Source organism: Passer domesticus, chromosome 19 (assembly GCF_036417665.1).
Source record: "Passer domesticus isolate bPasDom1 chromosome 19, bPasDom1.hap1, whole genome shotgun sequence".
Classification (NCBI taxonomy): Eukaryota; Metazoa; Chordata; class Aves; order Passeriformes; family Passeridae; genus Passer; species Passer domesticus.
In genome coordinates this window covers 9,246,407-9,272,406 of record NC_087492.1, presented here as the reverse complement: position 1 = coordinate 9,272,406, position 26,000 = coordinate 9,246,407, and the positions used below count along the sequence as shown (strand labels likewise).

At 52.8% G+C, this 26,000-nt stretch overlaps 1 protein-coding gene across 1 annotated transcript in view; it reads left to right on the top strand.

Annotated features, from left to right (window-relative positions):
• Positions 1 to 26,000, top strand: part of LOC135283899 (centrosome-associated protein CEP250-like) — a 181,896-nt gene that overhangs the window by 108,763 nt on the left and 47,133 nt on the right. Inside the window, exons 61-74 of the mRNA XM_064395048.1 lie at positions 7,539 to 7,619; positions 7,704 to 7,805; positions 8,054 to 8,158; positions 8,977 to 9,099; positions 10,040 to 10,152; positions 11,127 to 11,192; positions 11,780 to 11,921; positions 20,632 to 20,712; positions 20,797 to 20,898; positions 21,147 to 21,251; positions 22,070 to 22,192; positions 23,133 to 23,245; positions 24,220 to 24,285; positions 24,978 to 25,029. Coding sequence (XP_064251118.1) covers positions 7,539 to 7,619; positions 7,704 to 7,805; positions 8,054 to 8,158; positions 8,977 to 9,099; positions 10,040 to 10,152; positions 11,127 to 11,192; positions 11,780 to 11,921; positions 20,632 to 20,712; positions 20,797 to 20,898; positions 21,147 to 21,251; positions 22,070 to 22,192; positions 23,133 to 23,245; positions 24,220 to 24,285; positions 24,978 to 25,029 — 1,374 coding nt within the window. The remainder of the gene's footprint in view (positions 1 to 7,538; positions 7,620 to 7,703; positions 7,806 to 8,053; positions 8,159 to 8,976; positions 9,100 to 10,039; positions 10,153 to 11,126; positions 11,193 to 11,779; positions 11,922 to 20,631; positions 20,713 to 20,796; positions 20,899 to 21,146; positions 21,252 to 22,069; positions 22,193 to 23,132; positions 23,246 to 24,219; positions 24,286 to 24,977; positions 25,030 to 26,000) is intronic.

Here is a 26,000-nt window from a genome sequence, read left to right as displayed (position 1 = left end):
CACGTGGTCAGGTATGACTGTGGGTTCACCGACCACCCGAGACTGCCAAGGAGACTCCCAGGGCAGAAGAGTGCATGTGCTGAGGGGAGGGAATGTATAGTCATGTCTTGGGGGAAATTATTGCCATATGTATGTTTCTTCTGAGAATAGTTATGAATATGATGACAAATACAGTATTTCAACAGGGGCTTTTCCTGTACACAGCATGTACTCTCTGTGCAGCCATCCCCCATACATCTGGCTTTGCAGTAAAGAATGCCTAATCCCTAATATGAAATTCAAGTCTTTATTTCTTTCTGGTTGTGATAACAATGTTAATTGGTCCACTTTTAATTTAATTAGTCCAGATATTGTTTTCAGTACATGAAGAGTGGAATTCTCCTTGTTCGTTTCTTCTTTACCTCTGGTTTCCACACCTTGTCCTCACACTCTACAAATTCTGTATTCCTGGTGTCCAGTTCTTAGCCCCATTTCTCTATCCCAATCTTTTTTCACTGAATCACGTCAAGTTCATTTAGCAAAACTTAAAAGTTCAGTTATTTTCCCAAATAATGTTCCACTAACAGCAGTTTGAATAAAATCTTGCTACATGCTTCAGTGGAAAACTGCACTGCTTATGATTAAGTGAAGCCATTATTAACAGAGTTAACGAAAACAAATAACTGGAATAGCGAATTAAAAAGTTATATCATTTCCAACAATTCCCCCTTTTGAAACTACTCTTAATTATTTCATTTAGGATTACTTCCATTAAATCATTGGATATTTAGAAAGCCTTAAGACACTAAAATGCAATAATTCCTATTAAACTACTTAGTAAAACTTTTTGGCAAAACTTATACTATTTTAGATCCAGGGCCATTCAATTTTGCCAGCATTTTGTCTTGGGCTTGTTATTCTGGGGTTACATTTGAAAGGTCACACATTTTGGTACAGCAACTATTGGGATGCTTTTCTCTGCCAGCCCTTTAGCAGCTTTATCTGCCAGTCGGTTTCCTACACTAACTGATGTATTTCCTAATGGATGAGCTTTACAATGCATGAGAGCCACTTGGGCTGGTACCTGAACACTTTCTAGTAATTGTCTGGTAATGTCTCCACCTTTGACAGAGGATCCTTGTGCTGAAAGGAGCCCTCCTTTGTTCCAGAGAGCTCCGTGGGCAGGTACTGCTCCAAAGGCACGGTTAGCATTAGCCCATGTGTTCCCATTCTTCCCCTGAGACAATTCCAGGCTGCCATAGACTGAGCAGCTCAGCCCTGTGTGCAGAGGTGGTAAGAGGTAATGGGACGGCTTGGATTGGGCCCTACTGCACAGCCAAACTTCTGCTTTCCTTTGCTCACAAAGCTGCTCCCACCTGTGGACAATTCCCAGGCCGGATCTTCTACCAGAGGATCTCCTCTGCTGGAGTGAAGCTGCTCAGTCGTTGGAACACAGGCATGTTGTGAGGCTTCTTGACTTTCTGGTACAGATTCCAGGAACGTGGCTGGGTGCAAGGCAAAGGAGTTGTTTGCAGTTCCCCATCATCCTGCTCCAACAAGACAACTTGATACTTCAGCATTCGACTTGGGGGTCACCAGTGGCCTCCTTTGTGTTCTAGAACAGAGAGGACCAAGGGGGGAACATGAGCAGTCATTATCTGGCCCATGGTCCATTCGGGGCTTCTTGGATTAAAGCGCAGCTCCTGCTCCAAGTCAAAGGCAGTTAAGGGACATCCCTTAACTTACACTGTCCACTTGTTTGGAAAAATATCTTATGGCCCTTTTCCATGTGCATAACCTCTGAGCTAACACCCGTAGTGCAACACGTCAGTGCTCATGAACAATCTGCTCAAGAGGCTTGCTCAAGTCAGGTAATGCCTGTGCTGGGCTGGCATTAGAGCTCTCTTGGGGTCTCTGAAAGCCTCTGGCATTCTGGGGTGCACTGTAGCACCTCCTTGGTGTAGCACCTCCTTGGGCGATTCTCAGGGTCTCATATAAAGGTCTTACCCATACGCCAGAATTAAAAATCCTGAGCCCACACCAACCACCCATTCCTAGAAATATTCCTAACTTGCAAACAGACCTTGGCTCTGGAGTTTCACAAATCCCCTCCACCCTTTTGGTTGCAAGGCTTTGCTGTCCCTGGGAAATGAGCCTCAGGTAGGTTTGGCATTAGGGCACTTCTTTGACACTTTGGGCCTTCTTCTTGGATACCCTGTAACTGGCTTGTCTCAGAATGTTCAGGAAACTTAAGAGTCATTTCAATGCATCCAGCATGAGTTCCATTAGCAATTAAAGTATCACCTGCATACTGCAGCAAAGGGGTATCTGCATTCTCCTTTTCCCATTCTGAAGTGACTGCCAGAGCCCTGGCCAGCTCTTAGAACTCCAGCACCCCACCAGCAATAGGGATCTGCCTGGGTATGGGGATTTACCAGAGACAGAACCTTTACAGCCACTTGCTCTAAGATGCCAGATAGAAGCCACATCAGGAACCAGGCAGAGGAGAAAGCTGTCTGTCTAGATGTTCCACAAGGAACAGCTTATTCCAGGAGAAAGGAGCTCACACAAAGAGCCCCAGGCACTCCTGTGCAAGGGGCTTTGTACAGATACAAATCAGGGGGTGGATACAAACAGCAAACCAATAGGGAATCCTCAGGGGAGGAGTGAGGGGATTACATCAAGCATCTGGGGCCAGTTGGGGTAGGAGGGTGCAGAGGATGGCTCACATGCGCCAATGGGGCTTCCAGGAGTAGGGGGATTCCAAAGGGTTGTTGCGAACAGGGATTGGCCTGAGAGTTAATGGGCAGAGAAGGTTCAGGAATAAGGGGCTCAGTTGCCTTGACAGGCAGGGAAAGAGCTGGAACAAGGGGTGGAGAATGACATGAGGGGCAGCTTTGAGGGAGGGTAAAACCCAGGAGTAAACCATCTCAGGGAGAACATGAGGGCACGAGGACAGAACGATGCACTTAAAAAGGAATCAATAAGATAAATTCAAAGCGCAACACCGTACCTCCAATTCTTTTGTCAATTGGTTTTTGTCTTGGGGTGTGTCGTGGGTTAAGATGGAAGTGAGTTTTTTGGGAGGTTGTGGTCAAACCAGTCAGTGCTTGGATTTGAATATTGGCACCTGGTTTGGCCACCGAAGGTATGGACCGCCTCTGAGAACACAGGGGGTTAAAAGCAAGAACTGCCAGGAGAACTCTCTCTTAGTTTCAGTCTGTAAAGGAGCTCAGAGCTCCCCTGCCCAGCCGGGGCTGGCTGGGGGAGGGAAGCCATGCGGCCGGGTGAGGTAGGCCGGAGCCTCGGGCAGAGGAGGGGAGTGAAGGCCTTGCAAGATGGAAGGGTGGAGGAGACTGAGAAGCATCAGGCCCCCCTCCTACCCCACGGGAGACAGAGAGAGAGAGAGCCAGTGCCTGTGCTGCCTTGGAATTCAGTATCATGGACTGGCAGCACGGCCGGCCAGAAGTGGGGGATGCGGCGAGAGAAGGTGCCCGGCAGCTGTGGGAGTTCTGGGCAGGCAGAGGCCCAGATTTTAACCCCTTTGTAAAATAATGGAAACCTTACAAATACTGATCCTCCTGAATGAGAATGAGAAGATAAAGGTGAAGTATGAAGAAATGGGCAAGTGTGAGGAAAGTTGGTGCATGTGAGAGATGTCAGAAGAGGTGAGAAGAATCCTAGGTGGGCAGAGATGATGGATTGGCCTTGAGCTGGACTCTTTCTTGTATGGCCATGGACAGACCCATGTTCTTCCTGTGACTCAGAGACTGTATTTAGGGGGAGGCAATGCCTTGGAGTCAAGAGTGAAGCAGTGGCGGGAACAGAGATGGCTGAGGAGGGTGTGGGATGCCCTCTGTCTCCAGGAGGGGAAGATCTCTGTTCATGAGGCCCCTTGGCCCCAGGGGTTTAAATCTGGGGGGGACTGGTGTCCTGAATTTGAGAGACTGCTGCTTTTGGAACTGAGTGGAGCATCCTTAAACGGGGAGCCCTAAAAGCAGTCCTGGCCCATGTGCAGTGGTGAGAGCACTGGACATGGAGGGAAGAAGTCACGAGGGCCGATGTTCTCTGGGTGGTGCCACGAGTGACACGGAAACACAAGAAGTTTCAATTGTGTTTCTGGGGGAAGCCTATGGTGCAAGGGGGGACTCCTCTCTCTCTGATGGATTTGAGGGTTGATTACTTGAGGGGTGATGATGGACTGATTATGTGAGAGATCGTGATGTGGTGGAAATCTATGGTGTTATTTCATTCTGTGGAGAAAATGGAGTGGAGGAGGAGGAGGAATGGATTTGGAGGGTTTTCATTCTTAGTTTTTTGTTTGTTCCTTTTTAGATGTTGTAATTAATAAAATTAGTTTCCTTTATTCCTGAGTTGGAGCCTGCTTTGCTCTGTTCCTGATCACATCTCACAGAAGCCACCAGAGAAAGTGTATATTCATGGAGGCACTGGCACTGTGGCAGAGTCAAACCATGACAGGGTGACAGCATGATACTGTGTCTCCTATTGTCTGCTTTATGCCCAGACATGGGTCCTGTAACTTTAAGCTAGGTCTGAGAGAGGGGTGCAAAGCCAGTGGAATTCTTTTGGTGTGGTTTTCCAACATCCTCCCCCAGGCTCCCTCAGCTGTGTTGTGCAGCACAGACAGAGGGAGTACATCTCGGCTTTCAGCTGGCTTCTTGTTTCTTTGACAATGGCAGAAGTTTTTCCAGGACTGTGGCTTCTTCTCCTGGAACGGTTTTTACTTTTCCCTGGTCTGAAGCACCAGAACATCGCCGGCAGCCCTGTGCCTTGGCCCGCAGGGGAGGCCCTGGGATGCACATCCCGGCTCTGGACTCGGGAGGAGCCGAGCCACGCCTACAGAAAGAGCTCTGAATCCACCAGCCTACCCCACAATGAGAAGGCTTGAATATCTAACATTATTCATTCTTTTTCCCATGCCTGCCTGCACACTGTGTGTTAAATAAACAGCTTTTTTCACTTTCTTCCAAAAATTTCCTTGCTGTGGGAGGCAAGGCGTGCCAAAACCTGTTTTCGTTAGAGGAGATGGTTCCTCCTAACTTGTCTCAAATTGAGACATTTCTCAAATAATGTGGGGTGATTTTTGAACCCTGGAGGAAGAACAGTGCACCTCAATTGGTTTTCATGGCCCATCAAGGAACGTTCCAGAAACAAGAGTTGACTTTCAGTTTCAAGGGCAATGCAGAAAGAATCATCCTTAACATCCACAACAGTGGACTCATCAGTTTCCTTAACTGAGGTGAAGAGTGTATAAGGCCTTGCTGCCACTGGGTCTCACACCAGTCTCACACTATTTCCTTGACAGCTCTGACATCTTGTACTGGCCTGTGTTCCTTAGTGTGTGCTTCCTTTACTGGCAGGAGAGGAGTGCTATATTGTGACTCACATTCCCTTAGTGACCCATCTTCCAAAATTTAGCAATTCATTCTTCTAACCCTCTTCTACCTTCTAACTTCAAAGAATAATTGTTCTGCCTGACCAGTCTTCCATCAGGCTCCAACTGAATCCTTACTGGTTCCAGTGTCTTGATTTCCCTGGAATTCCATTGGTGCACACCAACACAGTGACAGTGTTTTCCCCCTCCTCCCACCAGGGATGTGCAGGAGGGAAATACTTGTCCAGCCTTCCCTGCTGAACATTCTGAGCATGCCCTCTCTCAGCCTCTTCCCCCACTTTTGCCATTACCACAATTCCTCCACCAGGAGTTAATAGTGTGTCTGAATGACCTTCCTATAATCCCAGGGCTCTTTGCCTTGAACTCACTGGATTAGGGCATCAGAGGATCTCCCGGAAAAATCTTTGGAGTGCACCGGAGTCCTCTCGATCCCATCAATCCATGGAGCAAAAGAAGGAGGAAAGTTCCACCTGGATCATTAGCAACTGTCACCAAAACCAGGATAGATGAAATCCTCAAAGACTATCCTTTTAGTTTTGGCAAGTTGGGCGTTACTTTATTCTCCTCAGGACGAGTGGAGCGGATAGTTCGAGCCACACACATAGAAAAAGCTTTTGACTTAGTTATCTGTTTATGTGCAAACAAAGGAATCAATGGTCATCCATTCTCAATGCCATAATTCTCTTCATTACTTTGCATCCTAACTGCTGTTGGGCTTCACCCATGGAGACTCTCTACCCTGAACTCCTGAGGAGAAAGGAGTCTGTGCCCCAACAACCCTACAGCTCAGCCAGGGGCTCACGGGGCTCCTCCTGCACCCCCAGCATGAGGAACAGCACCCCACTGCTTCCCTGGCAAAGGCTGATCCCAATGGATGCTCCAAACCAGGCCCTGGCTTTGCAGCAGTGAAGCAACTGGCTTAGGTGTAACACACATCTTCAACGGATAAAAAAGAAAGACAATGAGGCTGTACTCTCCTGGGAGACCTTGGAGCATGTTTTGGCAAATAAAAGGACTACAAAAGGGCTGGAGGTGGACTTTGCACAAGGGCCTGACATGGGAACAGCTTCACACTGAGAGAGGGGAGAGATCGGTGGGATATTGGGAAGAAATTCTTCCCTGTGAGCGTGGTGATGCCTTGCCACAGTCTGCACCATTCCTGGAAATGTCCAAGACCAGGTTAGGTGGCACTTGCAGCAACCTGGTCTAGCGGAAAATGTTCCTTGACCTGTCCCTGACCGGGGCTGAAACGAGATGATCTTTTAGGTCCCTTCCAGCCCCAGCCATTCCAAGGCTCCATTAATCTATGACTTCATGAGTCTGGAACCCACTGGTTACCAGGAGCGGAGTGGTGCGTTGCCTGGCAACGGGTGTTGTGATGAGGAGGGCCACCAGCAACCCGGTTCCAGTCCTGCAAGGGACAAGGAAGGAGGAAGGAGCCTGCTGGCTACTCATCCTTTTCCTTATCGCATTTGCTCATTGCTTCTATCACGCCTTTTGTTTAACCCATTTGTCACCAATTTTGCTCATCCCACACAGGCCCAACTGGGCAGGAAGGCTTGTGACAAATCAGGGACAGAGTGTGTGCAGACATGGCAACATCCCTGGACACACTCAGCCTCTCCCAGATGCTGGATCTCGCCATTGGGACACCCCAGAAGGGATCTGTTCACTTTGCAGCCTTGAGAAAACTGCTGCAGGCTGTGCTGGAGCACCTGGACGTGCAGTACCTGACAAGTGAGGAGCCATGGCCAGGCCAGCTGAGTGGCCCCTCACTTGCTGATGTGGCCACTTACATAAAACAGATGAAGAAAGAGATGGAAGACTATAAGAAACACACGTCCAAGGTAGAGGCTCTTCCCCGCCCCTGGGCACTCCCCCAGCAGACAGCCCCTCTCTGCTTCCTCACACAGCCGTGCTTGGCTCTGCCCTCACTGCCCTGGCAGAGCCGCTGGCAGGGGCTCTTTGCTGTCTGGATGGGCTTCAGTGCTCTGGCACTGAGCCCGGCTGGGGCAGGTGGCACTGGGACTCTCCCTGCTCACCTGGCTGTGCCATGGGCTGCCCGTGGCAGGGTAGGGCTCTTTGGGGTGTTGCTTCCCAGGCCATCACCTCTGACATCCCTGATTCTTGAACTGCTTTACAGGTTCTTCGCGAGGAATTTGGTGGGATAAAGGCAGAACTCTCCCGCATATCAGAGGACATGAAGAAGTTCCAGGAGGCACAGGTGTGTGGTTCTCAAGGTCATATTTCCAACATGTCTGAGACAGAGACTGTCTACAGACAAGTCTCTGACAATGCTTTCTCCTAGACCCTGATGGTTTCCCAGCATCAGGAGGAGATTGAAAAGTTAAAGGCTGGCCAGCGTCATGTGTCGGAGGAAATGAAGAAGGTCCTGATGTCGCGGGACCAGGTGAGCTGCTGCTGGGAGCAAGTTTTGGGTCTGAGACTGCAGCCCGTACCCTCTGCCCTGCTGGTTGGAAGCTCAGCACTCTTGGCCCTGCTAGATTCATGGACCGTGCTGCCTGCAGAGCCCTGCCAGCCTGGCTGAGCTTGGCCCTGCACTGTCCCTAGTGCTTGGCAAACCACAGCAGGGCTCGAGGGCTTGCGGGTCCCCACTGACCCTCCCAGAGGCTCACTGCCACCACTGCTCTCTCCTAGGACATGACTCTCATCCAGGATCTGCGTGAGGAGGTTGACAAGATAAAGACAACACAGCTCCTCATGGAAGGAGACATAAAGAAGCTTAAGGAGTCTCTTGCCTTAGTGAGCTGTTGGGTCATGTAATCTTTGGGCTCTCATGGGGAACTTCAATGTGGCTCCACAATCAGTTTTTGGTGTCAGGGCCTCAGGCCCAGGTGGAGGACCGTGGGGCTGCCCATGCAGCTAAAGGGCCCACACTCTGGGACAACATGATGGCTGGGCCCTGACTCTACTGTCACTGTCCTTTCCAGATGAAGAAGCTGGAGGAAGACCTTAAAAAGCTGAGGGAGGATATAGCCAAGTGGAAAGAAGAGAGCAGTAAGGAGATCTCTCAGCAAATTGAGTAAGAGGACAAGAGTGGGTTTCATACCCTGGGGGGCTGCAAGGGAGCCCAGATGGTCTGGCTGCATCCTGGTTTGTGGGCACAAGGTGCCCAGCAGCCCTGCAGGGGTAACCCTGCCCTTGCCCCCATCCCGCTGGCCAGGGCTTTGCGGCAGGAGACAAAGCGTGAGCTGCAGAAGATGGGAGAGCAGCAGGAGAGGAGGAATGCCATGCTGGAGCAGATGCTGAATGAGACAGCCGACCAGCTGAATGAGCAGGTGAGGTCCTGGGGGAGCACTCCCACCACTCCTGGCAGGGTCCTGTTGCAGCTCCATGCCACATCTTCCTGCTCTGTTGTGCTTTGCTGTAATCTTATGGGAGAGCCAAACTGCCCAAATTGGCCTGGACCAGTCAGTGGCATGGACAGTAATTAAAGCCTTGATGCAAATGTCCTCTTGACATGGTGGGCTCATGGCCACTGAGTCGTGTGTGTTTACCCCTGTGGAGCAGACAGACCCCCCCTTGGGTCAGCACCTTATGTTCTTTCATCCTGGGAGCAGGATCAGGAGCTGAGACAGCAAACGGAAGCCAAGTTTTTGGAGATCCAAAAAGACTTTGAGAAACTCAACTTTACATCAAAGAGCCTCCAAAAGGACTCTCAACAAAAGCAGAGGGATATTGAGGTGTGTGGCTGAAACTCACCCCATTTAGGGTCAGAGCATCCACCAGGAAGACTCCAGGTGGGGGACCACAAGGAATCTCCTGCTGACGACCTCCTCTCATCACTGTGCTTGTTCCAAGTGCATTTCCCCAATGTTTTCTGGGTACGGGGAGAGGGGTGTGCTCCCGGCTCCTGGGGTGTGCCTCAAGAGGCAGCTCCAACCTTGCTGTGTCATGAGTTCCTTTCTGTGCTGAAAGATGCTGTTCCAGTCTCTGGAGAAGCTGCAGAAGGAGAAGGCAGATCAGCAGGACATGCTGGCAGCAATGGACATGGTACAGTCTAGAGGGGCCTCTGTACCAGCCCAGGGGCTCCCGGGCAGGGTGACAAATGCCCCTTGCCCTTGGGGGCTGGGGGGCAGAACTGGTGTGGGGAGGGAGAATTTCCTGAGCTCAGGGGGTCCCTCACCCTCCAGATGGTGGGACCAAGCTCACCAGGCTGACGGGGCAAATGGGGCCACAGCAGCCTGAAAGGGCCATGCTGGCCTGGGGGAAGCACTCCTCCCTCTCCCCTCACACACGCTGGCCCTGCCTGTCCTTCCTCATCCCTTTCCCCACCGCTCTCCTGCTCTTCCCTTCTGCTAGAAGGCGGACAAAGCTGCCTTGGGCAGCAAGGTCAATTGCAGCCAGTTTGAAGAGAACATGGAGGAGCTGGATGAGAGGATGGAGGAGTTGCAGAGCCAGATTTCAGGCCAGGAGCAGCACTGGAATAAGATGCAGCAGCAGTTCAGTGATTCAATGGAGGAGAAGGTGAGGGGTACCTCATCCCCACCTTGAGGAACTAGCACCTTTGGGACTTGGCAGCCTGAGGCAGCATCCCTCTGAGGATCCCCCTCCAGGCTTTTCCCGGGAGAGCTCCATGTCACCTCCTGGGGCAGCTGGCTGAGGCTGTGCACCTGTTCACAGCTGGATCGCCTGGAGCTGAAGACTTTCCGCAAACACCTGGAGAAGTCCTGGAACAGGAACATGGAGGCTCTCGAGAATAGGTTGAGGCGTGAAAACGCCGCTGGGATTAAGAAGTGAGTGTGATGGAGACACTGATGGCTTTGGGGACAGTGATGGTCCCATTCCCTCCAGCTCTCCCACACACTGCCCCTCTGGTCCCCTGCCACGGCACCAATTCTGCTGCTAAATGAACCTCAGAGATGCAGATGAAGCAGCTGCACCTTCTGCTTCCACCAGCAGCAGGTTGCACACAGGCAAGGAAGAACAAGGAGAGGGCACCTGCAGGACAGAGCCCTCCCAAAGCAAAATGGGGCTGTGGGTGCAAAGGCTCCCAGAAGCCAGGCTGGGAGAGGGCAACTGCTCCTCCCAGGCAGGGCTGTGACACGCCGTGTCCCAGAGCTGGATCATGCCCTGCCCTCCTGCCATGCACACAGGGGACTTTGGTGCCCAAGAGGGGCTGCAAGCGCTGCAGGGGCTGCTTGGGATGGTGACATGGGTGCCTGTGGCCTTCCCCTGGCCTCAGCCAGCACCTTGGGGATGGGGAGAAACAGGCTCAAGAGCCCACGGTTCAGCCTGCAAACGCCGTGACCCTGTGCCGTGAGCTGCCCAGCGCCTGGCTGCTGCCCGCCAGCTGCTGCCTGTGTGCTGCAGGGCTGTGGCCCCAGGAGCTCAGCCAGCCCTCTTCCCTCACCTTCCTCAGGCAGCTGCCAGTGCCTTTCACGTGCCTGTCCTGTGACCGCATGCTCACCGTGCAGGTTCCTGGCCAGTGAGTAGCACCAGGGCATGGGGGCAGCGGGGCTGGCATGGGGGAGATGGGTGCCAGCAGTGACCCTGCTGGGCACAGGGGTCCCAGTGTCTGCTGGGGAGGGGCTGATGTGGGGGCCCCCTCTGCAGCCCTGCCCATCAGCAGGGGCTGTGGGCACTCATCCCAAGGGCTACAGGCAGCGGGATGCCATGGGGTACAATCCCATGGGTTTGTGGGTGCCGCCTCTAACAGGAACAGGTTCTTGGTCCCCTGTCACACCCCTGTGACTCCTGCCCTCCCCAGGTATCCCGAGACACTGCCGTATTTGCAGCCAATGCCCCCCAGCAAGGAGCCACAGCACAGCCAAAGGTAAGGGCCCTGAGGACACATCCCTGGCTCCTGGGGTGCAGCGTAGCCCTGCCACAGCAAGGAGGGCTCTGCACCTGGGCTGGGGGAGAGGAGCCTGGCGGGGCTGGGCAGAGCCAGGGAGCAGAAGGCAGCTGTGGAGGGCCAGTGCTTGCCCCAGGCCTGGGGGGTATTGCATTCCTTGCCTTGCCTGCCCTGTCTCACCCACATCTCTGTCCCAAGGCTGCTGAAAGCACATCTGATGAGCTGTGTCTGTTTTCAATTTGAGCTCACGCTTGGTGGGGAGTTGTATGCCTCCTGTGAAAGGAGTTCCCAAAAACCAAGCTCTGCAGCAGGGACCGACCAGCTCCTGCCAGCTGGTGTCCTGTGCACAGGGACCTGCCACGGCCATGGGCAGCACACCTGGCCGTGGGGACAGAGCCAGCAGATCCAGCCGGGTGGATGGGCTGGGAGCTCCTGCAGCAGGTGGACAGGAGCTGTCAGGGACATGCCCCAGCAGGCAGCACTGCCAGTCCCCTCCCTGGCACAGCAGGGTGGTGCCCAGAGTGCCACAGGGCTGGGCACTGAGGATCCTCTGCCCCATCCCACAGGAGGCCAGTGGTCCGTGGCGGTGGCTCCCATGTGCCACCGAGCTCTGGCAACCATCAGAGCAGCAGTTTCAAACTGCCACCTGTTCAGGATTCTCCCCGTACGAGTGCATTTCTGCAGGGACTCGTGACCCGCCCCAACAAGGTAGGGATGATGAAGGTGAGGACATGGCACGTGTACTGGGGGCGGGCCGGGCGATGCTGAGGATCCTGGGTGAATTTGTGCCTTCAGTTTCCTCGGGCACAGCTGCTTTGGGAGGGTTGCTAGGGAATGCTGGACTGGACCCTGCCTTTCAGCCAGCTGCTCTCTCCTTCCCAGCCCAGAGTGACCCAGCTGCTCGGCAGGGGTGGACACATGCCGAGGGGCCGCAATGACCAGCTTCCTGTGGTGACCAGGACACTGGATGAGCCAGGTGTGGCCCTGTCAGGGCACGGGGAGCAGGGGGACAAGAGACTGGCTGTCTGCTGGGTCTGCACCTGCTCCCTGCGGGTCTCTGGCCAAGCAGGTGACCCTCCTGCTGCCCCGTTCTGAGCTGGCTGAGCTGACCCAGACGGGGCAGCCCCGGGGCCTGGGGGCTCAGCCTTGCCTCTCCCCCCAGGCCCTGCCACCTCTCGGCATCACCGGCCAGGCACGGCCCCCCGACACGTCTCCAGGGTACCAGGGCTCCTCCAGCCACTCCAGCCCCGGGAGACTTCGACAGCCCTCAAGTAGCTGGACAGGACTGGGAACCCAGTGCTCCACCAGGGACGTCGTCTCAGCAGAGAGTAAACTCTGGGACAATTGTTGTCTGAGAAATAACATTTTCATTGTATTACGTTAATAAAAAACCTTCTGAAAGACACACACAGCCTTTCCCCATTGCCTCTGAAAACACTGGGATAAATCAAAGTGTCCTACACTATTTTTACTATTAGTTATCAGGCATTACTTTATTCCCAGCTCTGGGGTACATAGGAATAGCTCCACTCAGAATGCACACCCACTCTCTAAATTTTTCACTATGTATTTTCAGCAAAACAAGTTAATGCTCATTGCCTGTAAATTACATATTTCTCTTCATTCATTAATCTCCTATCATCCATTTGTTATTGATTTCTCAGTTCTCATGCTGCTGCCAGATGAACAATTGCTTGCTCCTGGCGGGCTCCACACTATGCTCATTTTGCCAAGTCCATGGAACCACACCATCAAAAGCAGGATAAACTTTTACCAAGAGGGGAGTCAATCTACAGCCCATCGATCTAAGCTTTCACTAATTAAATACCCAGCCAGCTATACCAACTTTTCTCCTCATTTGCAAAGAAGCACCATTTCACCACGTGGTCAGGTATGACTGTGGGTTCACCGACCACCCGAGACTGCCAAGGAGACTCCCAGGGCAGAAGAGTGCATGTGCTGAGGGGAGGGAATGTATAGTCATGTCTTGGGGGAAATTATTGCCATATGTATGTTTCTTCTGAGAATAGTTATGAATATGATGACAAATACAGTATTTCAACAGGGGCTTTTCCTGTACACAGCATGTACTCTCTGTGCAGCCATCCCCCATACATCTGGCTTTGCAGTAAAGAATGCCTAATCCCTAATATGAAATTCAAGTCTTTATTTCTTTCTGGTTGTGATAACAATGTTAATTGGTCCACTTTTAATTTAATTAGTCCAGATATTGTTTTCAGTACATGAAGAGTGGAATTCTCCTTGTTCGTTTCTTCTTTACCTCTGGTTTCCACACCTTGTCCTCACACTCTACAAATTCTGTATTCCTGGTGTCCAGTTCTTAGCCCCATTTCTCTATCCCAATCTTTTTTCACTGAATCACGTCAAGTTCATTTAGCAAAACTTAAAAGTTCAGTTATTTTCCCAAATAATGTTCCACTAACAGCAGTTTGAATAAAATCTTGCTACATGCTTCAGTGGAAAACTGCACTGCTTATGATTAAGTGAAGCCATTATTAACAGAGTTAACGAAAACAAATAACTGGAATAGCGAATTAAAAAGTTATATCATTTCCAACAATTCCCCCTTTTGAAACTACTCTTAATTATTTCATTTAGGATTACTTCCATTAAATCATTGGATATTTAGAAAGCCTTAAGACACTAAAATGCAATAATTCCTATTAAACTACTTAGTAAAACTTTTTGGCAAAACTTATACTATTTTAGATCCAGGGCCATTCAATTTTGCCAGCATTTTGTCTTGGGCTTGTTATTCTGGGGTTACATTTGAAAGGTCACACATTTTGGTACAGCAACTATTGGGATGCTTTTCTCTGCCAGCCCTTTAGCAGCTTTATCTGCCAGTCGGTTTCCTACACTAACTGATGTATTTCCTAATGGATGAGCTTTACAATGCATGAGAGCCACTTGGGCTGGTACCTGAACACTTTCTAGTAATTGTCTGGTAATGTCTCCACCTTTGACAGAGGATCCTTGTGCTGAAAGGAGCCCTCCTTTGTTCCAGAGAGCTCCGTGGGCAGGTACTGCTCCAAAGGCACGGTTAGCATTAGCCCATGTGTTCCCATTCTTCCCCTGAGACAATTCCAGGCTGCCATAGACTGAGCAGCTCAGCCCTGTGTGCAGAGGTGGTAAGAGGTAATGGGACGGCTTGGATTGGGCCCTACTGCACAGCCAAACTTCTGCTTTCCTTTGCTCACAAAGCTGCTCCCACCTGTGGACAATTCCCAGGCCGGATCTTCTACCAGAGGATCTCCTCTGCTGGAGTGAAGCTGCTCAGTCGTTGGAACACAGGCATGTTGTGAGGCTTCTTGACTTTCTGGTACAGATTCCAGGAACGTGGCTGGGTGCAAGGCAAAGGAGTTGTTTGCAGTTCCCCATCATCCTGCTCCAACAAGACAACTTGATACTTCAGCATTCGACTTGGGGGTCACCAGTGGCCTCCTTTGTGTTCTAGAACAGAGAGGACCAAGGGGGGAACATGAGCAGTCATTATCTGGCCCATGGTCCATTCGGGGCTTCTTGGATTAAAGCGCAGCTCCTGCTCCAAGTCAAAGGCAGTTAAGGGACATCCCTTAACTTACACTGTCCACTTGTTTGGAAAAATATCTTATGGCCCTTTTCCATGTGCATAACCTCTGAGCTAACACCCGTAGTGCAACACGTCAGTGCTCATGAACAATCTGCTCAAGAGGCTTGCTCAAGTCAGGTAATGCCTGTGCTGGGCTGGCATTAGAGCTCTCTTGGGGTCTCTGAAAGCCTCTGGCATTCTGGGGTGCACTGTAGCACCTCCTTGGTGTAGCACCTCCTTGGGCGATTCTCAGGGTCTCATATAAAGGTCTTACCCATACGCCAGAATTAAAAATCCTGAGCCCACACCAACCACCCATTCCTAGAAATATTCCTAACTTGCAAACAGACCTTGGCTCTGGAGTTTCACAAATCCCCTCCACCCTTTTGGTTGCAAGGCTTTGCTGTCCCTGGGAAATGAGCCTCAGGTAGGTTTGGCATTAGGGCACTTCTTTGACACTTTGGGCCTTCTTCTTGGATACCCTGTAACTGGCTTGTCTCAGAATGTTCAGGAAACTTAAGAGTCATTTCAATGCATCCAGCATGAGTTCCATTAGCAATTAAAGTATCACCTGCATACTGCAGCAAAGGGGTATCTGCATTCTCCTTTTCCCATTCTGAAGTGACTGCCAGAGCCCTGGCCAGCTCTTAGAACTCCAGCACCCCACCAGCAATAGGGATCTGCCTGGGTATGGGGATTTACCAGAGACAGAACCTTTACAGCCACTTGCTCTAAGATGCCAGATAGAAGCCACATCAGGAACCAGGCAGAGGAGAAAGCTGTCTGTCTAGATGTTCCACAAGGAACAGCTTATTCCAGGAGAAAGGAGCTCACACAAAGAGCCCCAGGCACTCCTGTGCAAGGGGCTTTGTACAGATACAAATCAGGGGGTGGATACAAACAGCAAACCAATAGGGAATCCTCAGGGGAGGAGTGAGGGGATTACATCAAGCATCTGGGGCCAGTTGGGGTAGGAGGGTGCAGAGGATGGCTCACATGCGCCAATGGGGCTTCCAGGAGTAGGGGGATTCCAAAGGGTTGTTGCGAACAGGGATTGGCCTGAGAGTTAATGGGCAGAGAAGGTTCAGGAATAAGGGGCTCAGTTGCCTTGACAGGCAGGGAAAGAGCTGGAACAAGGGGTGGAGAATGACATGAGGGGCAGCTTTGAGGGAGGGTAAAACCCAGGAGTAAACCATCTCAGGGAGAACATGAGGGCACGAGGACAGAACGATGCACTTAAAAAGGAATCAATAAGATAAATTCAAAGCGCAACACCGTACCTCCAATTCTTTTGTCAATTGGTTTTTGTCTTGGGGTGTGTCGTGGGTTAAGATGGAAGTGAGTTTTTTGGGAGGTTGTGGTCAAACCAGTCAGTGCTTGGATTTGAATATTGGCACCTGGTTTGGCCACCGAAGGTATGGACCGCCTCTGAGAACACAGGGGGTTAAAAGCAAGAACTGCCAGGAGAACTCTCTCTTAGTTTCAGTCTGTAAAGGAGCTCAGAGCTCCCCTGCCCAGCCGGGGCTGGCTGGGGGAGGGAAGCCATGCGGCCGGGTGAGGTAGGCCGGAGCCTCGGGCAGAGGAGGGGAGTGAAGGCCTTGCAAGATGGAAGGGTGGAGGAGACTGAGAAGCATCAGGCCCCCCTCCTACCCCACGGGAGACAGAGAGAGAGAGAGCCAGTGCCTGTGCTGCCTTGGAATTCAGTATCATGGACTGGCAGCACGGCCGGCCAGAAGTGGGGGATGCGGCGAGAGAAGGTGCCCGGCAGCTGTGGGAGTTCTGGGCAGGCAGAGGCCCAGATTTTAACCCCTTTGTAAAATAATGGAAACCTTACAAATACTGATCCTCCTGAATGAGAATGAGAAGATAAAGGTGAAGTATGAAGAAATGGGCAAGTGTGAGGAAAGTTGGTGCATGTGAGAGATGTCAGAAGAGGTGAGAAGAATCCTAGGTGGGCAGAGATGATGGATTGGCCTTGAGCTGGACTCTTTCTTGTATGGCCATGGACAGACCCATGTTCTTCCTGTGACTCAGAGACTGTATTTAGGGGGAGGCAATGCCTTGGAGTCAAGAGTGAAGCAGTGGCGGGAACAGAGATGGCTGAGGAGGGTGTGGGATGCCCTCTGTCTCCAGGAGGGGAAGATCTCTGTTCATGAGGCCCCTTGGCCCCAGGGGTTTAAATCTGGGGGGGACTGGTGTCCTGAATTTGAGAGACTGCTGCTTTTGGAACTGAGTGGAGCATCCTTAAACGGGGAGCCCTAAAAGCAGTCCTGGCCCATGTGCAGTGGTGAGAGCACTGGACATGGAGGGAAGAAGTCACGAGGGCCGATGTTCTCTGGGTGGTGCCACGAGTGACACGGAAACACAAGAAGTTTCAATTGTGTTTCTGGGGGAAGCCTATGGTGCAAGGGGGGACTCCTCTCTCTCTGATGGATTTGAGGGTTGATTACTTGAGGGGTGATGATGGACTGATTATGTGAGAGATCGTGATGTGGTGGAAATCTATGGTGTTATTTCATTCTGTGGAGAAAATGGAGTGGAGGAGGAGGAGGAATGGATTTGGAGGGTTTTCATTCTTAGTTTTTTGTTTGTTCCTTTTTAGATGTTGTAATTAATAAAATTAGTTTCCTTTATTCCTGAGTTGGAGCCTGCTTTGCTCTGTTCCTGATCACATCTCACAGAAGCCACCAGAGAAAGTGTATATTCATGGAGGCACTGGCACTGTGGCAGAGTCAAACCATGACAGGGTGACAGCATGATACTGTGTCTCCTATTGTCTGCTTTATGCCCAGACATGGGTCCTGTAACTTTAAGCTAGGTCTGAGAGAGGGGTGCAAAGCCAGTGGAATTCTTTTGGTGTGGTTTTCCAACATCCTCCCCCAGGCTCCCTCAGCTGTGTTGTGCAGCACAGACAGAGGGAGTACATCTCGGCTTTCAGCTGGCTTCTTGTTTCTTTGACAATGGCAGAAGTTTTTCCAGGACTGTGGCTTCTTCTCCTGGAACGGTTTTTACTTTTCCCTGGTCTGAAGCACCAGAACATCGCCGGCAGCCCTGTGCCTTGGCCCGCAGGGGAGGTCCTGGGATGCACATCCCGGCTCTGGACTCGGGAGGAGCCGAGCCACGCCTACAGAAAGAGCTCTGAATCCACCAGCCTACCCCACAATGAGAAGGCTTGAATATCTAACATTATTCATTCTTTTTCCCATGCCTGCCTGCACACTGTGTGTTAAATAAACAGCTTTTTTCACTTTCTTCCAAAAATTTCCTTGCTGTGGGAGGCAAGGCGTGCCAAAACCTGTTTTCGTTAGAGGAGATGGTTCCTCCTAACTTGTCTCAAATTGAGACATTTCTCAAATAATGTGGGGTGATTTTTGAACCCTGGAGGAAGAACAGTGCACCTCAATTGGTTTTCATGGCCCATCAAGGAACGTTCCAGAAACAAGAGTTGACTTTCAGTTTCAAGGGCAATGCAGAAAGAATCATCCTTAACATCCACAACAGTGGACTCATCAGTTTCCTTAACTGAGGTGAAGAGTGTATAAGGCCTTGCTGCCACTGGGTCTCACACCAGTCTCACACTATTTCCTTGACAGCTCTGACATCTTGTACTGGCCTGTGTTCCTTAGTGTGTGCTTCCTTTACTGGCAGGAGAGGAGTGCTATATTGTGACTCACATTCCCTTAGTGACCCATCTTCCAAAATTTAGCAATTCATTCTTCTAACCCTCTTCTACCTTCTAACTTCAAAGAATAATTGTTCTGCCTGACCAGTCTTCCATCAGGCTCCAACTGAATCCTTACTGGTTCCAGTGTCTTGATTTCCCTGGAATTCCATTGGTGCACACCAACACAGTGACAGTGTTTTCCCCCTCCTCCCACCAGGGATGTGCAGGAGGGAAATACTTGTCCAGCCTTCCCTGCTGAACATTCTGAGCATGCCCTCTCTCAGCCTCTTCCCCCACTTTTGCCATTACCACAATTCCTCCACCAGGAGTTAATAGTGTGTCTGAATGACCTTCCTATAATCCCAGGGCTCTTTGCCTTGAACTCACTGGATTAGGGCATCAGAGGATCTCCCGGAAAAATCTTTGGAGTGCACTGGAGTCCTCTCGATCCCATCAATCCATGGAGCAAAAGAAGGAGGAAAGTTCCACCTGGGTCATTAGCAACTGTCACCAAAACCAGGATAGATGAAATCCTCAAAGACTATCCTTTTAGTTTTGGCAAGTTGGGCGTTACTTTATTCTCCTCAGGACGAGTGGAGCGGATAGTTCGAGCCACACACATAGAAAAAGCTTTTGACTTAGTTATCTGTTTATGTGCAAACAAAGGAATCAATGGTCATCCATTCTCAATGCCATCATTCTCTTCATTACTTTGCATCCTAACTGCTGTTGGGCTTCACCCATGGAGACTCTCTACCCTGAACTCCTGAGGAGAAAGGAGTCTGTGCCCCAACAACCCTACAGCTCAGCCAGGGGCTCACGGGGCTCCTCCTGCACCCCCAGCATGAGGAACAGCACCCCACTGCTTCCCTGGCAAAGGCTGATCCCAATGGATGCTCCAAACCAGGCCCTGGCTTTGCAGCAGTGAAGCAACTGGCTTAGGTGTAACACACATCTTCAACGGATAAAAAAGAAAGACAATGAGGCTGTACTCTCCTGGGAGACCTTGGAGCATGTTTTGGCAAATAAAAGGACTACAAAAGGGCTGGAGGTGGACTTTGCACAAGGGCCTGACATGGGAACAGCTTCACACTGAGAGAGGGGAGAGATCGGTGGGATATTGGGAAGAAATTCTTCCCTGTGAGCGTGGTGATGCCTTGCCACAGTCTGCACCATTCCTGGAAATGTCCAAGACCAGGTTAGGTGGCACTTGCAGCAACCTGGTCTAGCGGAAAATGTTCCTTGACCTGTCCCTGACCGGGGCTGAAACGAGATGATCTTTTAGGTCCCTTCCAGCCCCAGCCATTCCAAGGCTCCATTAATCTATGACTTCATGAGTCTGGAACCCACTGGTTACCAGGAGCGGAGTGGTGCGTTGCCTGGCAACGGGTGTTGTGATGAGGAGGGCCACCAGCAACCCGGTTCCAGTCCTGCAAGGGACAAGGAAGGAGGAAGGAGCCTGCTGGCTACTCATCCTTTTCCTTATCGCATTTGCTCATTGCTTTTATCACGCCTTTTGTTTAACCCATTTGTCACCAATTTTGCTCATCCCAGACAGGCCCAACTGGGCAGGAAGGCTTGTGACAAATCAGGGACAGAGTGTGTGCAGTCATGGCAACATCCCTGGACACACTCAGCCTCTCCCAGATGCTGGATCTCGCCATTGGGACACCCCAGAAGGGATCTGTTCACTTTGCAGCCTTGAGAAAACTGCTGCAGGCTGTGCTGGAGCACCTGGACGTGCAGTACCTGACAAGTGAGGAGCCATGGCCAGGCCAGCTGAGTGGCCCCTCACTTGCTGATGTGGCCACTTACATAAAACAGATGAAGAAAGAGATGGAAGACTATAAGAAACACACGTCCAAGGTAGAGGCTCTTCCCCGCCCCTGGGCACTCCCCCAGCAGACAGCCCCTCTCTGCTTCCTCACACAGCCGTGCTTGGCTCTGCCCTCACTGCCCTGGCAGAGCCGCTGGCAGGGGCTCTTTGCTGTCTGGATGGGCTTCAGTGCTCTGGCACTGAGCCCGGCTGGGGCAGGTGGCACTGGGACTCTCCCTGCTCACCTGGCTGTGCCATGGGCTGCCCGTGGCAGGGTAGGGCTCTTTGGGGTGTTGCTTCCCAGGCCATCACCTCTGACATCCCTGATTCTTGAACTGCTTTACAGGTTCTTCGCGAGGAATTTGGTGGGATAAAGGCAGAACTCTCCCGCATATCAGAGGACATGAAGAAGTTCCAGGAGGCACAGGTGTGTGGTTCTCAAGGTCATATTTCCAACATGTCTGAGACAGAGACTGTCTACAGACAAGTCTCTGACAATGCTTTCTCCTAGACCCTGATGGTTTCCCAGCATCAGGAGGAGATTGAAAAGTTAAAGGCTGGCCAGCGTCATGTGTCGGAGGAAATGAAGAAGGTCCTGATGTCGCGGGACCAGGTGAGCTGCTGCTGGGAGCAAGTTTTGGGTCTGAGACTGCAGCCCGTACCCTCTGCCCTGCTGGTTGGAAGCTCAGCACTCTTGGCCCTGCTAGATTCATGGACCGTGCTGCCTGCAGAGCCCTGCCAGCCTGGCTGAGCTTGGCCCTGCACTGTCCCTAGTGCTTGGCAAACCACAGCAGGGCTCGAGGGCTTGCGGGTCCCCACTGACCCTCCCAGAGGCTCACTGCCACCACTGCTCTCTCCTAGGACATGACTCTCATCCAGGATCTGCGTGAGGAGGTTGACAAGATAAAGACAACACAGCTCCTCATGGAAGGAGACATAAAGAAGCTTAAGGAGTCTCTTGCCTTAGTGAGCTGTTGGGTCATGTAATCTTTGGGCTCTCATGGGGAACTTCAATGTGGCTCCACAATCAGTTTTTGGTGTCAGGGCCTCAGGCCCAGGTGGAGGACCGTGGGGCTGCCCATGCAGCTAAAGGGCCCACACTCTGGGACAACATGATGGCTGGGCCCTGACTCTACTGTCACTGTCCTTTCCAGATGAAGAAGCTGGAGGAAGACCTTAAAAAGCTGAGGGAGGATATAGCCAAGTGGAAAGAAGAGAGCAGTAAGGAGATCTCTCAGCAAATTGAGTAAGAGGACAAGAGTGGGTTTCATACCCTGGGGGGCTGCAAGGGAGCCCAGATGGTCTGGCTGCATCCTGGTTTGTGGGCACAAGGTGCCCAGAAGCCCTGCAGGGGTAACCCTGCCCTTGCCCCCATCCCGCTGGCCAGGGCTTTGCGGCAGGAGACAAAGCGTGAGCTGCAGAAGATGGGAGAGCAGCAGGAGAGGAGGAATGCCATGCTGGAGCAGATGCTGAATGAGACAGCCGACCAGCTGAATGAGCAGGTGAGGTCCTGGGGGAGCACTCCCACCACTCCTGGCAGGGTCCTGTTGCAGCTCCATGCCACATCTTCCTGCTCTGTTGTGCTTTGCTGTAATCTTATGGGAGAGCCAAACTGCCCAAATTGGCCTGGACCAGTCAGTGGCATGGACAGTAATTAAAGCCTTGATGCAAATGTCCTCTTGACATGGTGGGCTCATGGCCACTGAGTCGTGTGTGTTTACCCCTGTGGAGCAGACAGACCCCCCCTTGGGTCAGCACCTTATGTTCTTTCATCCTGGGAGCAGGATCAGGAGCTGAGACAGCAAATGGAAGCCAAGTTTTTGGAGATCCAAAAAGACTTTGAGAAACTCAACTTTACATCAAAGAGCCTCCAAAAGGACTCTCAACAAAAGCAGAGGGATATTGAGGTGTGTGGCTGAAACTCACCCCATTTAGGGTCAGAGCATCCACCAGGAAGACTCCAGGTGGGGGACCACAAGGAATCTCCTGCTGACGACCTCCTCTCAGCACTGTGCTTGTTCCAAGTGCATTTCCCCGATGTTTTCTGGGTACGGGGAGAGGGGTGTGCTCCCGGCTCCTGGGGTGTGCCTCAAGAGGCAGCTCCAACCTTGCTGTGTCATGAGTTCCTTTCTGTGCTGAAAGATGCTGTTCCAGTCTCTGGAGAAGCTGCAGAAGGAGAAGGCAGATCAGCAGGACATGCTGGCAGCAATGGACATGGTACAGTCTAGAGGGGCCTCTGTACCAGCCCAGGGGCTCCCGGGCAGGGTGACAAATGCCCCTTGCCCTTGGGGGATGGGGGGCAGAACTGGTGTGGGGAGGGAGAATTTCCTGAGCTCAGGGGGTCCCTCACCCTCCAGATGGTGGGACCAAGCTCACCAGGCTGACGGGGCAAATGGGGCCACAGCAGCCTGAAAGGGCCATGCTGGCCTGGGGGAAGCACTCCTCCCTCTCCCCTCACACACGCTGGCCCTGCCTGTCCTTCCTCATCCCTTTCCCCACCGCTCTCCTGCTCTTCCCTTCTGCTAGAAGGCGGACAAAGCTGCCTTGGGCAGCAAGGTCAATTGCAGCCAGTTTGAAGAGAACATGGAGGAGCTGGATGAGAGGATGGAGGAGTTGCAGAGCCAGATTTCAGGCCAGGAGCAGCACTGGAATAAGATGCAGCAGCAGTTCAGTGATTCAATGGAGGAGAAGGTGAGGGGTACCTCATCCCCACCTTGAGGAACTGGCACCTTTGGGACTTGGCAGCCTGAGGCAGCATCCCTCTGAGGATCCCCCTCCAGGCTTTTCCCGGGAGAGCTCCATGTCACCTCCTGGGGCAGCTGGCTGAGGCTGTGCACCTGTTCACAGCTGGATCGCCTGGAGCTGAAGACTTTCCGCAAACACCTGGAGAAGTCCTGGAACAGGAACATGGAGGCTCTCGAGAATAGGTTGAGGCGTGAAAACGCCGCTGGGATTAAGAAGTGAGTGTGATGGAGACACTGATGGCTTTGGGGACAGTGATGGTCCCATTCCCTCCAGCTCTCCCACACACTGCCCCTCTGGTCCCCTGCCACGGCACCAATTCTGCTGCTAAATGAACCTCAGAGATGCAGATGAAGCAGCTGCACCTTCTGCTTCCACCAGCAGCAGGTTGCACACAGGCAAGGAAGAACAAGGAGAGGGCACCTGCAGGACAGAGCCCTCCCAAAGCAAAATGGGGCTGTGGGTGCAAAGGCTCCCAGAAGCCAGGCTGGGAGAGGGCAACTGCTCCTCCCAGGCAGGGCTGTGACACGCCGTGTCCCAGAGCTGGATCATGCCCTGCCCTCCTGCCATGCACACAGGGGACTTTGGTGCCCGAGAGGGGCTGCAAGCGCTGCAGGGGCTGCTTGGGATGGTGACATGGGTGCCTGTGGCCTTCCCCTGGCCTCAGCCAGCACCCTGGGGATGGGGAGAAAGAGGCTCAAGAGCCCACAGTTCAGCCTGCAAATGCCGTGACCCTGTGCCGTGAGCTGCCCAGCGCCTGGCTGCTGCCCGCCAGCTGCTGCCTGTGTGCTGCAGGGCTGTGGCCCCAGGAGCTCAGCCAGCCCTCTTCCCTCACCCTCCTCAGGCAGCTGCCAGTGCCTTTCACGTGCCTGTCCTGTGACCGCATGCTCACCGTGCAGGTTCCTGGCCAGTGAGTAGCACCAGGGCATGGGGGCAGCGGGGCTGGCATGGGGGAGATGGGTGCCAGCAGTGACCCTGCTGGGCACAGGGGTGCCAGTGTCTGCTGGGGAGGGGCTGATGTGGGGGCCCCCTCTGCAGCCCTGCCCATCAGCAGGGGCTGTGGGCACTCATCCCAAGGGCTACAGGCAGCGGGATGCCATGGGGTACAATCCCATGGGTTTGTGGGTGCCGCCTCTAACAGGAACAGGTTCTTGGTCCCCTGTCACACCCCTGTGACTCCTGCCCTCCCCAGGTATCCCGAGACACTGCCGTATTTGCAGCCAATGCCCCCCAGCAAGGAGCCACAGCACAGCCAAAGGTAAGGGCCCTGAGGACACATCCCTGGCTCCTGGGGTGCAGCGTAGCCCTGCCACAGCAAGGAGGGCTCTGCACCTGGGCTGGGGGAGAGGAGCCTGGCGGGGCTGGGCAGAGCCAGGGAGCAGAAGGCAGCTGTGGAGGGCCAGTGCTTGCCCCAGGCCTGGGGGGTATTGCATTCCTTGCCTTGCCTGCCCTGTCTCACCCACATCTCTGTCCCAAGGCTGCTGAAAGCACATCTGATGAGCTGTGTCTGTTTTCAATTTGAGCTCACGCTTGGTGGGGAGTTGTATGCCTCCTGTGAAAGGAGTTCCCAAAAACCAAGCTCTGCAGCAGGGACCGACCAGCTCCTGCCAGCTGGTGTCCTGTGCACAGGGACCTGCCACGGCCATGGCCAGCACACCTGGCCGTGGGGACAGAGCCAGCAGATCCGGCCGCGTGGATGGGCTGGGGGCTCCTGCAGCAGGTGGACAGGAGCTGTCAGGGACAGGCCCCTGCAGGCAGCACTGCCAGTCCCCTCCCTGGCACAGCAGAGTGGTGCCCAGAGTGCCACAGGGCTGGGCACTGAGGATCCTCTGCCCCATCCCACAGGAGGCCAGTGGTCCGTGGCGGTGGCTCCCATGTGCCACAGAGCTCTGGCAACCATCAGAGCAGCAGTTTCAAACTGCCACCTGTTCAGGATTCTCCCCGTACGAGTGCATTTCTGCAGGGACTCGTGACCCGCCCCAACAAGGTAGGGATGATGAAGGTGAGGACATGGCACGTGTACTGGGGGCGGGCCGGGCGATGCTGAGGATCCTGGGTGAATTTGTGCCTTCAGTTTCCTCGGGCACAGCTGCTTTGGGAGGGTTGCTAGGGAATGCTGGACTGGACCCTGCCTTTCAGCCAGCTGCTCTCTCCTTCCCAGCCCAGAGTGACCCAGCTGCTGGGCAGGGGTGGACACATGCCGAGGGGCCGCAATGACCAGCTTCCTGTGGTGACCAGGACACTGGATGAGCCAGGTGTGGCCCTGTCAGGGCACGGGGAGCAGGGGGACAAGAGACTGGCTGTCTGCTGGGTCTGCACCTGCTCCCTGCGGGTCTCTGGCCAAGCAGGTGACCCTCCTGCTGCCCCGTTCTGAGCTGGCTGAGCTGACCCAGACGGGGCAGCCCCGGGGCCTGGGGGCTCAGCCTTGCCTCTCCCCCCAGGCCCTGCCACCTCTCGGCATCACCGGCCAGGCACGGCCCCCCGACACGTCTCCAGGGCACCAGGGCTCCTCCAGCCACTCCAGCCCCGGGAGACTTCGACAGCCCTCAAGTAGCTGGACAGGACTGGGAACCCAGTGCTCCACCAGGGACGTCGTCTCAGCAGAGAGTAAACTCTGGGACAATTGTTGTCTGAGAAATAACATTTTCATTGTATTACGTTAATAAAAAACCTTCTGAAAGACACACACAGCCTTTTCCCATTGCCTCTGAAAACACTGGGATAAATCAAAGTGTCCTACACTATTTTTACTATTAGTTATCAGGCATTACTTTATTCCCAGCTCTGGGGTACATAGGAATAGCTCCACTCAGAATGCACACCCACTCTCTAAATTTTTCACTATGTATTTTCAGCAAAACAAGTTAATGCTCATTGCCTGTAAATTACATATTTCTCTTCATTCATTAATCTCCTATCATCCATTTGTTATTGATTTCTCAGTTCTCATGCTGCTGCCAGAGAACAATTGCT